Raw genomic sequence first — 12,247 nt, forward strand, 5'->3', positions numbered from 1 at the left:
CTGGTTGTCTTATGGAGTGGCGCAAGCAAAACCACCCAAACCCACATATCCCCTTGAGGTGCCAATGGCACAAATGTCCTCACCAACAGAAAGCAAACAGCCATTTGCCTCATTAGTAAACACTTATTACTTCTATACAGAAACCCTCTGCAAGACCATAAGTTAGAGCTATACAGGAAAAAGATCTATGTACATTTATGACAGGAAAGAAAAGTACTGAGACTCTGGTAAGGCCACAGACCTGCACCTTCTCCTTCACCCAAGTGCAGCGGAGCTGCAACAGCAAAATAAGGCCCTGTGGCCCAATGTAAACAGTGCTAAGGAATCTATTTAAAGTAAGTTTTGCAGCAAAGGGGATAAACTGGTATTTTGGGAGATACTGAAGCATGTTTGGGGGATGTGCAGTCTCTGCTGTGGAGAGGGGAGCTTTGTGAGAGGCCAGCCAGGGAAGAGAGAGGCCCCACTCTTCAGACGAATGAATCTGTGCAACAGGTGAGGCATCCTCTATGATCCAGGTCCAAAGGGTCCAGCTTTCTCTGCCACCTCCAGAGCAAGCTTCAAGTTCTGATCAAACAACTCGCACCTGAAACAGTCAGAAAAGCAAAAGGGATGACGTGTACCTACAGAAGTGAGTTAACAAAGTTAACAAAGGATCTCCACATGCTTTGGCTCTGCATCCTTCAAGAAGAGATTCAGGAAGTTATGACATCGCAACATGACTGCTGTCGAGGTCTGACTTGGTCCTTAGTCAAGATTAAGGCTTCCTGTATAGGCCTGAATATACGGTAGGACAGCAGGGTTTGTACCAAGGAAATGCACCTCCCAATTCCACAGCAGAGACAGCACTGAAAAGAGCTCACGTCTGTGTCCTCTTTGCAGCAGTGTGCTTGGCTTCCTACCCCCTCACTCAGCCAGTTTTGCTACTTTAGGACTGACTGCATTTGCTACTGTATAGGCAGAAAGCAATGAGGGGTTGCAGCCAGGTTACGAAAAGTGGGCTTTTCCTTACCTTATTGGCATCTCCAGAGAGTAGAAAGGATTCTTCAGAGCGAAGTCTGAGTAAATCTCATAGATTTTGCGGAGAAGAGCATCTATCCCTGTTTGCCGTGGGTCAGCAAGAACCATGAATTTGATCCCTGGAGTCATAATGCCAGGAGCATAAGGAAGGCCGAGCACAGAGACGGCCCTGACAAGGCAGAGCAGTACTGGGTGCCTAGGGCCCGATGGTACCTGTCAGTGTCTGGAAGCAGTGCAACTTGAAGGTGTCGGTCTCCAGCATCTCGATCCCAGAGCTCCCAACTTCAGGTGACAGCTGTGACCCGATGGCGAACAGCCTGTGGGGACAGGCCCCTCAGAGTCCCTCACCACCTCTGCCCTGCCGCCCCCGTCCCGTCACGGCCCACCCTGACTCACGAGTGGAACATGGAGGCCAGCATAAGCTTCTCGTTGGAGGTGAGCCGGTGGCGGCCAAAGCGGATGGACACGGGGTAGTTGGCGGGGTTACCCAGGAACTCCAGCACGTCCTTCCCGTCCGCCGTGAAGCGACCATTGACCTCGGCGCCGTTGATGGCGAGCACGGCGTGACCCACTGCGGGACAGCGCGGCAGCATCAGTCAGGCTGGCAGCACTCGGCCAACAAGCCCGACCTCACCCGGCCCGGCCCGGCCCACCCACCGCGGATGCCGTCCCGCTGCCCGAAGGCGACCACGACGCGCTCGTCGTGCGGGCGCAGGACGAGATCGAGCGGAAAGCTGAACGTCTTCTCGGTGTCGGCGCGGGGCGCATAGTGGTCCAGCTGGTAGATGAGGCCGCCAGCCTTGTTTACCACGTAGACGCTGAAGATAGCCATAGCGCAAAGCCCCAGCAGCGGCACCTCCGCCCGTCCCGGCTCCGCCTCCGCCCCGGCAGTGACGTACCGGCCCGCGGGGCCCGCCCCCGCTCCACGCTTGGCTCTTCCTTTCTCTCCGACATCTTGCGGAGCAGCGGCGGGCCGCATCATGGTGAGCGGGGCCGGGCCGGGGTGTGGGCGGCGAGCCGGGCCGGGTCCCCCGAGAGGCGCTGGCGGCGCTGAGAGCGTGGCAGGAACCCCTGCGAGGTGCCCGGGGCCGCGGCCCCGCGCCTCGCCGCTCACCCCCCCATCCTTCTCGCCCTCTCGCAGCCGCCCAAAGACGACAAAAAGAAGAAGGACGCGGGCAAGTCCGCCAAGAAGGACAAGGACCCGGTCAACAAGTCCGGCGGCAAAGCCAAAAAGAAGGTGGGAAGCGGCGGGACCGAGATCTCGGGGCGGGCGGGATTCCGGGCCTGGCGCGTGTGCGGCGTGGCCGGGCCCCGGAGCGGCGAGAAGGCGGGGCCGGGCGTCTTGCTGTTAGAGGGGCCAGCCCTTCATCTGCCAGCAAGTTATACATAATAGCGTTAAACTCGAGTAACAGAAGGTTTTAGCCTTTTTATTTTCAGATACTGCAGGTATTATCTGCAACACGTTCATTTACAAAGGCGATTTTATGCATCTCACTAGTTTTTTAGTTCGGGGTGTGATACGGAGATATTTGATGGTGCAGTTCTTGGGGCATCTTTTAGTTCCGTCTTTTGTTGTTGCTTACAAGATGGCTTAGGGGAGTGTTGTTTTTTCTCTCTTTTCAAGTAGAAGTGGTCCAAGGGGAAAGTGAGAGACAAGTTGAACAACCTTGTCCTGTTTGACAAGGCCACTTATGACAAACTGTGCAAAGAAGTGCCCAACTACAAGCTCATCACACCTGCAGTTGTCTCAGAAAGGCTGAAGATTCGAGGCTCCCTGGCTCGGGCTGCCCTCCAGGAGCTGCTCAGCAAAGGTGAGCACTCACAAAAAAACCCAGAAAGCTGCTTAAATTGGGTGTTTGGTTTTCCTTGCTTGCCTAGCAGCTTTCCTGCAGCCTCAGAAGTGCTCCGAAGTATGGAGCAACAGTTCTGCTACATAGAGGCATTGCTGTACTAAGAAAAATGGTGCTGTTTTGATGTAACTGCAGCCATATGGGAATAAAAGACTTGCATAAACTGCTACCCCCTTATTTCCTCTTGTACGTTGCCATGCCTCTCTAGGAACGACCTCAACATGCCTGGCATCTGTCAGCACATGCACTGATATAATTTTTTTTTTGTCATAGGGTTGATCAAACTGGTGTCCAAGCACCGAGCCCAGGTGATCTATACCCGAAACACGAAAGGTGGAGATGCGCCTGCTGCAGGGGAGGATGCGTAGGGAGGTGAGGCTGGGTGCTGAGGAGCTGAGCTGTGCTGTCCGAAGCTCGTGGACAGCTATGCAGTGTGTAATGGGCAACTTCCACATGGCTGTGATGGGCTGCTCTTCCAGACACCCGAGAGTATTTTGCTCACATCCTAAGCAACTTTCTGGAGGAACATTAATGGAAGTTCTCCAGAATCGGGTCTCCAAAATTAAGAATGATTTCTGATTTCGTCCCTGTGCTCGTTGGGTGGGGAAAGCATAATTTGTTTAGCGGGCTGCAGGGCAAATGGACACTTGTCCTCTCTGCTCTCACAGGGCACCATGGCCAAGTGTTCTTGCTGGAATAAAACGGTCAAACTGTTTGCTTTGTGCTAGCCTACTTTGACCTGCTTTTCTGATTGAGAACTTCTTGCTTTGCAGGTTCTCCAGTGGCTTCATCAACAGTGCTTCGTCTGTAGATGCACACAATAAAATTACTGATTATATTATTTTCTTGCTTTTTCAAGACTGTGTATGTTTCGTTTCTGATGCATTATTTATAGTGGCTTCTGGTAGAGGTCATAGCTGTTGTCCTGTACCCACCAGTTTTTGTCTTTATTAGTGTTACAAATGTGTTGCTGAAAGGGAAGAAACTTTTCCATCACTTACAGCAACCAATGGATGCTTTAAAGGATGAATGTTAGAATGAAGGAAAGAAACATAAATTTGAATGAAAATATTAAATACCTGGTATTAGGTGCCTGCAGGGTGGGCCCTGCATATGAAATGAATTTCAAATGGTCTGTAAACACAGAGGCTTTGAAAAAAAAAGTTTATTTCTCCAAAAATTCTTTCTTTAATGGGGTATTCCATGTCAGCATGGGCCACTGGCATCACTTGCTGTACAGAGCAGGCTTTCTCATAGGGAAGATACAGCATCCACAGGAGCCTGTCCTTGCTGGCAGGACCTGACCTTGTGTGGCTTTAGATGTGATGCTCAGATGGACACTGTGTGTCCTTACAGGGCAAGGGCAGTCAGAAACAAAACTGCAGCTACATACAGTCTTTCCACAGAGCTGGGTGTCTGGTGTTTCTCATCAACTTTTTTTCTTCTTTTCACCTGATTCAGTTCTAAACTGATGCCTGAAAGAAAGCATAGAAGTCAGACTGCAGTAGCCTTTAGACAGGATAATGAACGCTCTCCTTGAAAAAGTAAGAAAGTACTATGCTTAGTGTTCTAGCATGGAAGCTCCCTCAGTATTTTTCTTACTTCAGTGAGTGGTAGCTCCAGCTAGCTGACAGAGAGTTCTGGCACATTAAAAGGCAGCAGTGGAACAATATGTGGGTCTGAAAGGTGAGCCAAGCAAAATGAGGCAGATGCCTTCATGTGTGCAGCCTTTAAAGCCATGAGCACGCTTACTCGTAAGCCATGTGTGCACTGCTCCACGACAAGAATGATACTCTGCCTGGATTAAGCACTGTGTGGCATAGCTTATACAGCAGGATGCCTAGTTATGCTTGCTGCTACCTCAGAGCCTGCTCCATGAATAGCTTGCATGGACAGAAGCCACAGACTTTCCCCTCTGGCAGGGCATCTGTGCTGCCCTGAAGCTCACCGGGACTGCCACCTCCTGCCATGATTCCATACACGGCCAAAGGAAGGGAGCCAGCTGTCACTTGTCTGACAGGTATGGTCAAAGTTGGCACCAACGCGTTCCACTGGGAGCTTTTTCAGCTTCTGTTTCTCCTCTGAAAAAATAAAATTGCAGAGTGGTTTGGGTTGGAAGGGAACTTAAGGATCATGTTGCTGCAACCCTCTGTACCATGGATGAGGACACTTTCCCCTAGACCAGGTTGCTCAAAAGCCCAAATACTTTGTTCAGCAGAAATTTTTCAAATTGCTTTTGGTTCTCTAGCAAGGTAAAGTGACTCTAAGATTAACTAAAAGGTGTGTAAGCTGCTCACTGTGTTTGAGAAATTCCTCATAGGAAGGTCCAATTTGTTGTTTACTTCCATCTTCTTCCTCTGTTAGCCATGGAGGTTTTGCTCCTAGAAGTCACAGGGAATACTTACTTAGTGATTGAAGTTATCCTCAACTGTGACAGGAGAAAAGTGTCCCTTCTTCTCCCAGTCTGCTGCTCGTGTTACTAAGCAAGTGACAAAGTGAACTCTGGGTGCTCTGAGGAAAAGGAGCTGACTTCCCCAGCTAAGGCCATGGCAGATCACACCCCAAATCATACACTCCCCACAGCAGCAGCATCAAAAGTTTCTACTATGCTGATGTATTTCTTCTCCTCTAGTATGTCAGATATTGCCAAAAGAGCGACACCTCCTGGTTATGCTGTAACTGCTTCAAAACTGCTTTGAGTTATCCCTATGACATTTGCAAGCCATGAGGTAGCAACCCAGTGAGTCATGATGCAGGTGCACTTACCTGTGTGGACATTTCCTTTCCCTTCTGTTTCCTGTTAACAGGAACATAAAATGATTATGAGGATCTTATGTTTAAGAGAATCTCTGAACAGAAGAGCATTGTCCTCATTCCCTTCCAGAATCGATTTCTATTAAAAAAAGGCAGAGGAAAGCTCTTCTGTTCTTTAAAAGAGAAGTTTTTTCCCATGGCATATTAAGAAACGTTTGTTTAATGAAAGTTAAACCTAGATAACTGAAACTAGGCTAACTGCTCACCCAAATCCACAAAGCTGTTTCTTTTTGTGATGGAGACCACCCCTTGTTCTGCTTTGTGACACGTGCCGTAGGTGACTTGCAGTTAAAATCACATTGACTAGCCAGTCACCCCTACCTGGTGGCCAATGAAGGTCAGAACCTTGCCTGATTCCATCCAGGCTAAATCAGGTCCTGTCTGCATTCTGCTTGGGCCAGGCTCTTCTGCAGCACAAGGGCTGTCCCTGCAATAAGAGGCCTGCAGTAACTGTAGTGTATACAAAAGTTTGCAAGAGATTTGCAAGATCCCGGTAATGACAGTGTCAGACTCCCCATGTGTCTGAGCAGGGATGCATCAGCCACTGCTAAGCAAAGTGGTGCTCACCGTTCAGGTCCTGCGGGGAGCCTGCAGACAGAAGGTCCTGCACAAAGTTCTGGCTCTGGTTGAAGCTGAGTGTGATTCAGGAAAAAGGAACAATATTTCTGGTACTAAACACAGCCCCTACCCAGCTGCCCCCAGCCCCTCCCGAGGACACCCGGGTGCCGGTGCTGGGGGTGCGCAGTACAGTGCCCGCTCCCCGCCAGGGTGCAGCCAGGCCAGGATACGGCTCACCGACCTGGAGCGCCGCTTGCACCGTCTCTCTCTGCCGGCGCTCGGCCTCCCGGATGTCAGCCGCCATCTGCGGGGATACAGCGGTGAGGCGGGGCCAGCACAGGCCGGGCCGCGGCCGCGGCCGCTGCGGGGACGACCGAGGGTACCTGGAGGATGCGCTCCTCCTCCTGCCGCTGGTGCTCGGCCAGCGCCCGCTCCAGAGCCTGCGCGAAGCGCTCGTACTCCTCGGCCGGCACCAGGCACCGCTCCCGCAGCACGGCCTCCGCCCGGTTCTCCCGCCAGAACCGCGCCGTCTCCCGGTGGTGCTCGGGCCTGCGGGACACCGTGACACCGTCAGCACCACCCGCACCCGGCTGAGTGCCACAAGAGCCGGGCCTACGGCAGCATCAGCCCGCCCCATTCCTGCCTACGCACCCGGCCAAGTGCCGCATCAGCCCGGCTTGCAGCAGCGCCATCCCACCGCGCCGCACGTCCCGCCGCACACCGCGCCCGCAGCACGGGCACCACACGCGCCCATCGTGCTCCGTTGGGTCGTAGCGCCGCACGGCCGAGGCCCCATCGGCTGCGGCCGCCGCTGCCCGCGCCGCCGCCGTCGCCTCCTGCAGCTGAGCCAGCGCCTCCCGCAGCCGCCGGCGATGCCCCGTGCTGTACAGGTGCCGGCGGCCCGTGAAGGCGCTGCGGCGGCACAGGCGGCAGTAGAGCACGGCCATGGCGGCCGGGCAGGCACGGCAGCGAGAGCCAGCCCTTCAGGCCGGGCCCCGCCCCTCAGGCGGAGCCTCCCGCTGCGCTCCGGGGCCGAGCGCGCTCGGGCTGGGCGAGTTCCTGCGCGGCCGAGCGGGGGACGGAGCGCCGGCTGTGTCTCTGACATGGGGCTCACATCCAGGGAACGGCTACGAAGCTGGTGCAGGGTGTGGAGCGCATGTCCTTACGAGAAGCGGCTGAGGGACCTGGGGTTGTTTAGCCTGGAGAAAAGGAGGCTCGGGGGTTTTTTTAATCACTCTCTACAACTGCCTGAAAGGAGGCTGGAGACAGGTGGGGATCGGTCTCTTCTTCCAGGTAGTCAGGGATAAGACAAGAAGATATAGTTTTAAGATGCACCAAGGGAGCTTTAGGTTGGACATTAGGAAGAATTTCTTCAGAAAGAAGGTGATTAGATACTGGAATGGACTGCCCAGGGAGGTGGTGGAGTCCATCCCTGAAGGTGTTTAAGGAAAGACTGGACACGGCACTTAGTGCCATAGTCTAGTACACATGGTAGTCTTTGGTCTTGGGTTGGAATTAATGATCTCAGGGGTCTTTTCCAACCTAAACCCTCACACGGTGGTGTACGCATCAGCTGACGCATGGTAACCCACTAAGCCTATGATTATCTATATGTGCCTTCACATAGACACTTCACCTACCCACGTAATTTTGGTAGTTCAGAAATAAATTCACTCAAGAGTGCTAGACTGAATGCAGTTATATTAATAATCTCAGAACAATGTGAGTATTTTGAGGGGGTAGAAGAAGTTCTTCAATAAGAAGTCCTTGCTTGTGGATGAAGTCTCTTGACTTGCTTGTTTTTTAGCCAGGCACAGCTTTTGAAAGACACGTGGGGCAATGTGTGAGGCACCAGTGTGAATAAAAGACACAAGAATATTTGGATGATGAACTTGTCCACGGGAAGACACGGCTCTCTGTGCTGCTTCCCAGGAACTGCCCTGAGAAGAGCAGCCTGGCAATGCTGGAGGAGGATAACGAGAACCTGTGGCTTGGCCACCAGAGGCCGTGTGAGCTGGCATTTTGCAGGGAGTGACTGAACTCACCTCACCTGTAGCTTGTTTGGAATCGGTACCGCTAGAGTTTGGTGGAGGCTCTCCAGTAAAAGCTAATTACAGAGCAATAAAGGAGGTGAGAAGCAGCTGCAGAACTTTTAGGGCTGGTAGCAGAAACAGGCTGTCGATTATTAGCTTTCTTTCTCTCATCTTTCCCTGGGTTTCTGCGTTGTCAGAGAAGGCTGTATTGGTGTTTGGAAGTGGTAACAGTAGGGAAGGGATCAGATACAATGTAATATGGTACAGTGCTCCACCAAGAGAAGCCCTGAACAGTTGTACTTAGACCATTCTCAAAACAAACAAACAAAAAGGTGTGAAAAGACTTTGCTAATATTTCTTGCCACTGCTGCAGCGATGGAAAGCATTCTCCCATTTGCTAATGTTTACTTCTTACTGATAGAGATTGGAGGTACTGCCATAACACACACAGGTAAAGAAGGAAATTAATCCTGTGGTCTGCCTGGTCTGTTCAACGAAGCTAGCAAGACTGGAAACAGAAGTGGTGGTTTCCAGCTTAAACCCTAAAAATGTTTTAAATATATATGTTTATAACCACAAACCTTTCCCTGAAGTACAGGAAAAGGCTAAGAGGCCTTAATTTTGCCTTTGGCTATTCAGTTACTGAATCATAATCACATTGGTTTGTATGTTGTGTATTCTGCATGAAAGCATGTAACCCCTGAATGCTGCTTTACCACCCCTGTATTCCCAGGGAGAGAGATTTTGACCAGGCAGTTAGAGCAAATTTGGGGCAAATTGAATGTAAATCTGCTAATCTGCCGTTTCCTTATGATTTATCCAGGAGCTCATGCTTGTCATTCTTTGGCCCCTCTCTAGCTTCAGAAGGTGGAACAAAAGACAGGAGAGAACTTGCTGTCACATGCAGAAGGCCGAAGTACCCAGCATTGCTGTCTGCATAATGAAGGAAGCTGAAAACATAGAGAGGTGACAAGCTGGAGGTGCCTTGGCTCAGGACATCTGGATTCTTCAAAAGTAGGTAAGTGTAACTTGCACAGAAGCCGATTTATGGGATAGTTTTAACTGAAAACAGGTCTTGCCTACTCCTGCAAACTTGTAACCACAGTTACTACAGCGAAGTTTTGTAAGGCTGCAGGTTGGGATCAAGAGCAGTTCTTGTTCTTTGCTGATTCCCATCTCCTGGCATTTCAGATTAAAACTTGTTTGCAAATCATGAGAAAAAACAATTCAGATTTGAGTCTTAACTGTGAGTGTGTGCTCAATTGCTTCTCAAGGTTTCTGACTTTTGTGTGTGCATGTGAAGCGTAGGTATATGCCTTCAGCCATGGCTTCATGTGAATGTGTTTTTTTTGGGTCTTCTCAGCAAGCAAGAGACACTGTATTTGCTCCTGTTTTCGAAAAATGTTAGATGCAAGCTCCCCTGAAAAGAGGGCAGTTCTATAACTTGGCTTCTGAATCAGAGTTGTTACAGGAGTTTGGCTTGATGGCTCTCGCATTCTTCAGCCCCCGAAAGCTTTGAAATTGTACAGAGTGACATCTGCTTGTCTGTGGCAACACTCAAGGGTATCATCTCCTGTTTGGGCTTTGCCCAGCCAATGGCATTTGTTTGGAAGCAAGCTCAGTGGATTTGGTGGGGACCCTTGAGAATACTGGTCATGCCAAGCAACTGGGAGGTTTATATAATTTCTTCCCCCTGTAGTAGAACAGAGATTAATTTCCAATTAAGTAAGTGGTCCTTTTCCCCACCTCTTCCTTTTCCCCCTCTTCCTAGTACAGAGATGCCTGGCTTGTCATCACACCAGGCCACTCCTGCTCTGTTGGCATTGCTTCAGTTCCTTGTGCTGCAGTAAATAGCTGATGCTGTGTAATACAGACAGAGCTCCCAGGATTTGTGTGTTAGAAACAATCCTTTCTGTTAAAGAGAGGCAGCAGGGGAAGTACAGGTAGGCTCGATGATAGGGAACATGAGACAGAGAGGAGGCTGTGACCGGTGAGAGGTGCTTGCTCCATTGGCACAGGACCCGGCGCTGTGTCACGGTGCCCAGTTATTCCTGTGAATGACTAACGTGTCTGATGGTACCACAGGTAAACGCTGCTGTCATTGTAGCTGTTCACAGCCTCCTCAGGATGTGAGAACACTGCAGATGTACTTGATGAGGATCGCAGCCTGTTTTATTAGCTGCATTCTCTCTGAATGCATACACTGTTTTTCTGGTGGGGGAAAGGCGGCCTCTTACCCTCCACGTTTTTAAATTCTGTGAAGTTGCAGTGAAAGAGCTGAACTCGTATCTACCCCTCCTCCCTGATTTTTAAAACCACTTCAAAGGTGAGCTAGCAGACGACTGAAGCGACCGGTTCCACCAGGCTTCTTTCTGCTCACCTTTCCTGCCGCTCCCCCGTGGAACAAAGCACATCATTTCCCTTTGATTTCCCACTTTGAAAGCCATAGGGGACAGAGTCTGAAATGGCCCACAAGTTTTTTAGTGTCTCTTCTCTGGTATCTTCCTGAAGCGCTGCATGGATCAGGACAGGACTCCCGGAAGGAGACCTGGTGTGTGGCTGAATTGGCCCATGGGATGCTCCACCACACCTGGCATCCCCAGCTTTGTCGGTAGGATGAGGTGACACTGCAGTGACAGGGGGAAGGAGCCGCAGTGTCTGGGATTCGGACTAATGCACATAGGGGTTCCAGAGTCCAGCCTGACTGCCCGTCACCAGCAGTATGTGCCACCTTCTGGCACAACTACTGCCCCAGGGACAGAGGGGTCTGCCCTGTTCTCCATTTATTTGCTGAGAAGAGATGGCACATGGCAGAGTGGAGTGCATACTGCCAGTCTCCTGCCAGGCAAGGAGGAGAAAACAGTGAGTTTGGATGCCTCAGCCAGTGCCTAAGGCACAGGCTGCTTGCCCTCTCTGAAAGGGATCATGTCACAGGTGTGAGGCTGGAGGAGGGGAGAAGAAAGCAGGGCTTGTTTTTGCGATGAGAGTTTCTTTATTTCCTTCTGTGCCATCAGGACTGGAGAAGTATGCAAAGCTTTAACACATAGGGCTGTCATTTGCAAGCAGGCAGTGATGCAGCCTGTCCCTGGCCTGGTGCAGACTACGTAATACTGAATCTACAGCCCCATCTCAGTGTCCCAGAGCTCTCTTAGCAAAATACAAACAGAGCTTGTCTCTGCTCAGCTTACATGACGACAGGATCATGCCTTGCAGCAGTGCAGCTGCATGCACAGTGCATGCATCGTATTTAGTGCAGGTGCTGCAGGTCATGGCTGTGATGCTCAGAAACAGTGGTATGCTGACTCAGTGCAGGGAGCAGTAGGATAATAAAGTAGTAGGAATTGGTCATGTTGAAAGAAGTACCAGATGACAGCCTTGAGCAAAGGTTAATTAATCTGACCTTTGTTATTATGGTGAAGCTCTCCATGCTTTATAGTCACTTTTGTATGTATTGTGAAGCTGCAAAATCAAGAGGAAACCTCCTTTGCCTGCTGGTTCAGAGCCAGGTTGGATGACTGTATAAGGCTGCTTTTGTGACAGTGTTGAAAATGCTCATATATTTGTGTGTGTGGTTTTGTGTGTTTTCGTATATTTCCCTCTCAGACCCCAGGTGCAAGAGTTGATGCTGAAATCATACTCAGCTGCTTACAGCAGGATGACCCACATGTTGGGGCTTTAACCTCTGTGTAAGACCACTCTCTGTGATTCAACCCTGCTCATCCTGCTAGTTGAGAGTCACTGAGATTAGGAGGACTATATCAGTGAAGGTTTAGTTGGATAAAAACCATTCTATTAACAGTGCTGCTTGAAACAGGGATATTGTATCTTTAAGGCACCCCCTTCTCATTCCCCTAATACCTCTAGGCCTCTGAATGATTCTAGAGGAGAGGATCAGTGCAGGAGTTTAAGGCATCTTTCCCTGCCCTGCTGCACTGCTCATTTGCTGCTCAAGGCTGTGCTTTGCTGTTTCTATGG

General features: G+C 50.7%; 4 protein-coding genes across 5 annotated transcripts in view; 2 read left to right on the forward strand and 2 right to left on the reverse strand.

Moving 5' to 3' along the window:
* Positions 1-103: 103 nt before the first annotated feature.
* Positions 104-1,917, reverse strand: TRAPPC4 (trafficking protein particle complex subunit 4). Of its 2 annotated transcripts, none has more exons than XM_088178095.1 (5): positions 1,675-1,917; positions 1,414-1,588; positions 1,231-1,334; positions 1,010-1,097; positions 104-583 (listed from the first exon to the last, which is right to left on the reverse strand). In XM_088178095.1, the coding sequence occupies exons 1-5, from the start codon at positions 1,847-1,849 to the stop codon at positions 505-507; spliced, it is 621 nt and encodes a 206-aa protein (XP_088034221.1). In that variant the 5' UTR covers positions 1,850-1,917; the 3' UTR covers positions 104-504. The 2 variants fall into 2 exon arrangements, with proteins under 2 accessions (XP_088034221.1, XP_014740184.1); XM_014884698.2 differs by having other exon boundaries at positions 1,010-1,136.
* A 42-nt stretch (positions 1,918-1,959) lies between these two features.
* On the forward strand, positions 1,960-3,708 carry RPS25 (ribosomal protein S25; the record flags this gene model as incomplete). Its single annotated transcript, XM_014893548.2, is given in 6 exon segments — positions 1,960-1,963; positions 1,966-2,000; positions 2,159-2,254; positions 2,645-2,828; positions 3,141-3,239; positions 3,641-3,708. Coding segments are annotated over 5 exon segments (414 nt in total), but the record flags the coding sequence as incomplete, so codon positions are not given.
* A 306-nt stretch (positions 3,709-4,014) lies between these two features.
* CENATAC (centrosomal AT-AC splicing factor) lies at positions 4,015-7,216 on the reverse strand. The gene is made up of 9 exons (XM_088178094.1): positions 6,891-7,216; positions 6,623-6,788; positions 6,481-6,543; positions 6,249-6,313; positions 6,003-6,108; positions 5,634-5,664; positions 5,165-5,248; positions 4,816-4,948; positions 4,015-4,342 (listed from the first exon to the last, which is right to left on the reverse strand). The coding sequence occupies exons 1-9, from the start codon at positions 7,184-7,186 to the stop codon at positions 4,297-4,299; spliced, it is 990 nt and encodes a 329-aa protein (XP_088034220.1). The 5' UTR covers positions 7,187-7,216; the 3' UTR covers positions 4,015-4,296.
* A 1,032-nt stretch (positions 7,217-8,248) lies between these two features.
* The window catches only part of BCL9L (BCL9 like), a 65,010-nt gene continuing 61,011 nt past the window's right edge, over positions 8,249-12,247 (forward strand). Inside the window, exons 1-2 of the mRNA XM_014893544.2 lie at positions 8,249-8,369; positions 9,131-9,290. The gene's annotated coding sequence lies outside the window, so the exon portion shown is untranslated. The remainder of the gene's footprint in view (positions 8,370-9,130; positions 9,291-12,247) is intronic.

Source organism: Sturnus vulgaris, chromosome 23 (genome assembly GCF_052056855.1).
Source record: "Sturnus vulgaris isolate bStuVul1 chromosome 23, bStuVul1.hap1, whole genome shotgun sequence".
NCBI classification, from domain to species: domain Eukaryota; kingdom Metazoa; phylum Chordata; class Aves; order Passeriformes; family Sturnidae; genus Sturnus; species Sturnus vulgaris.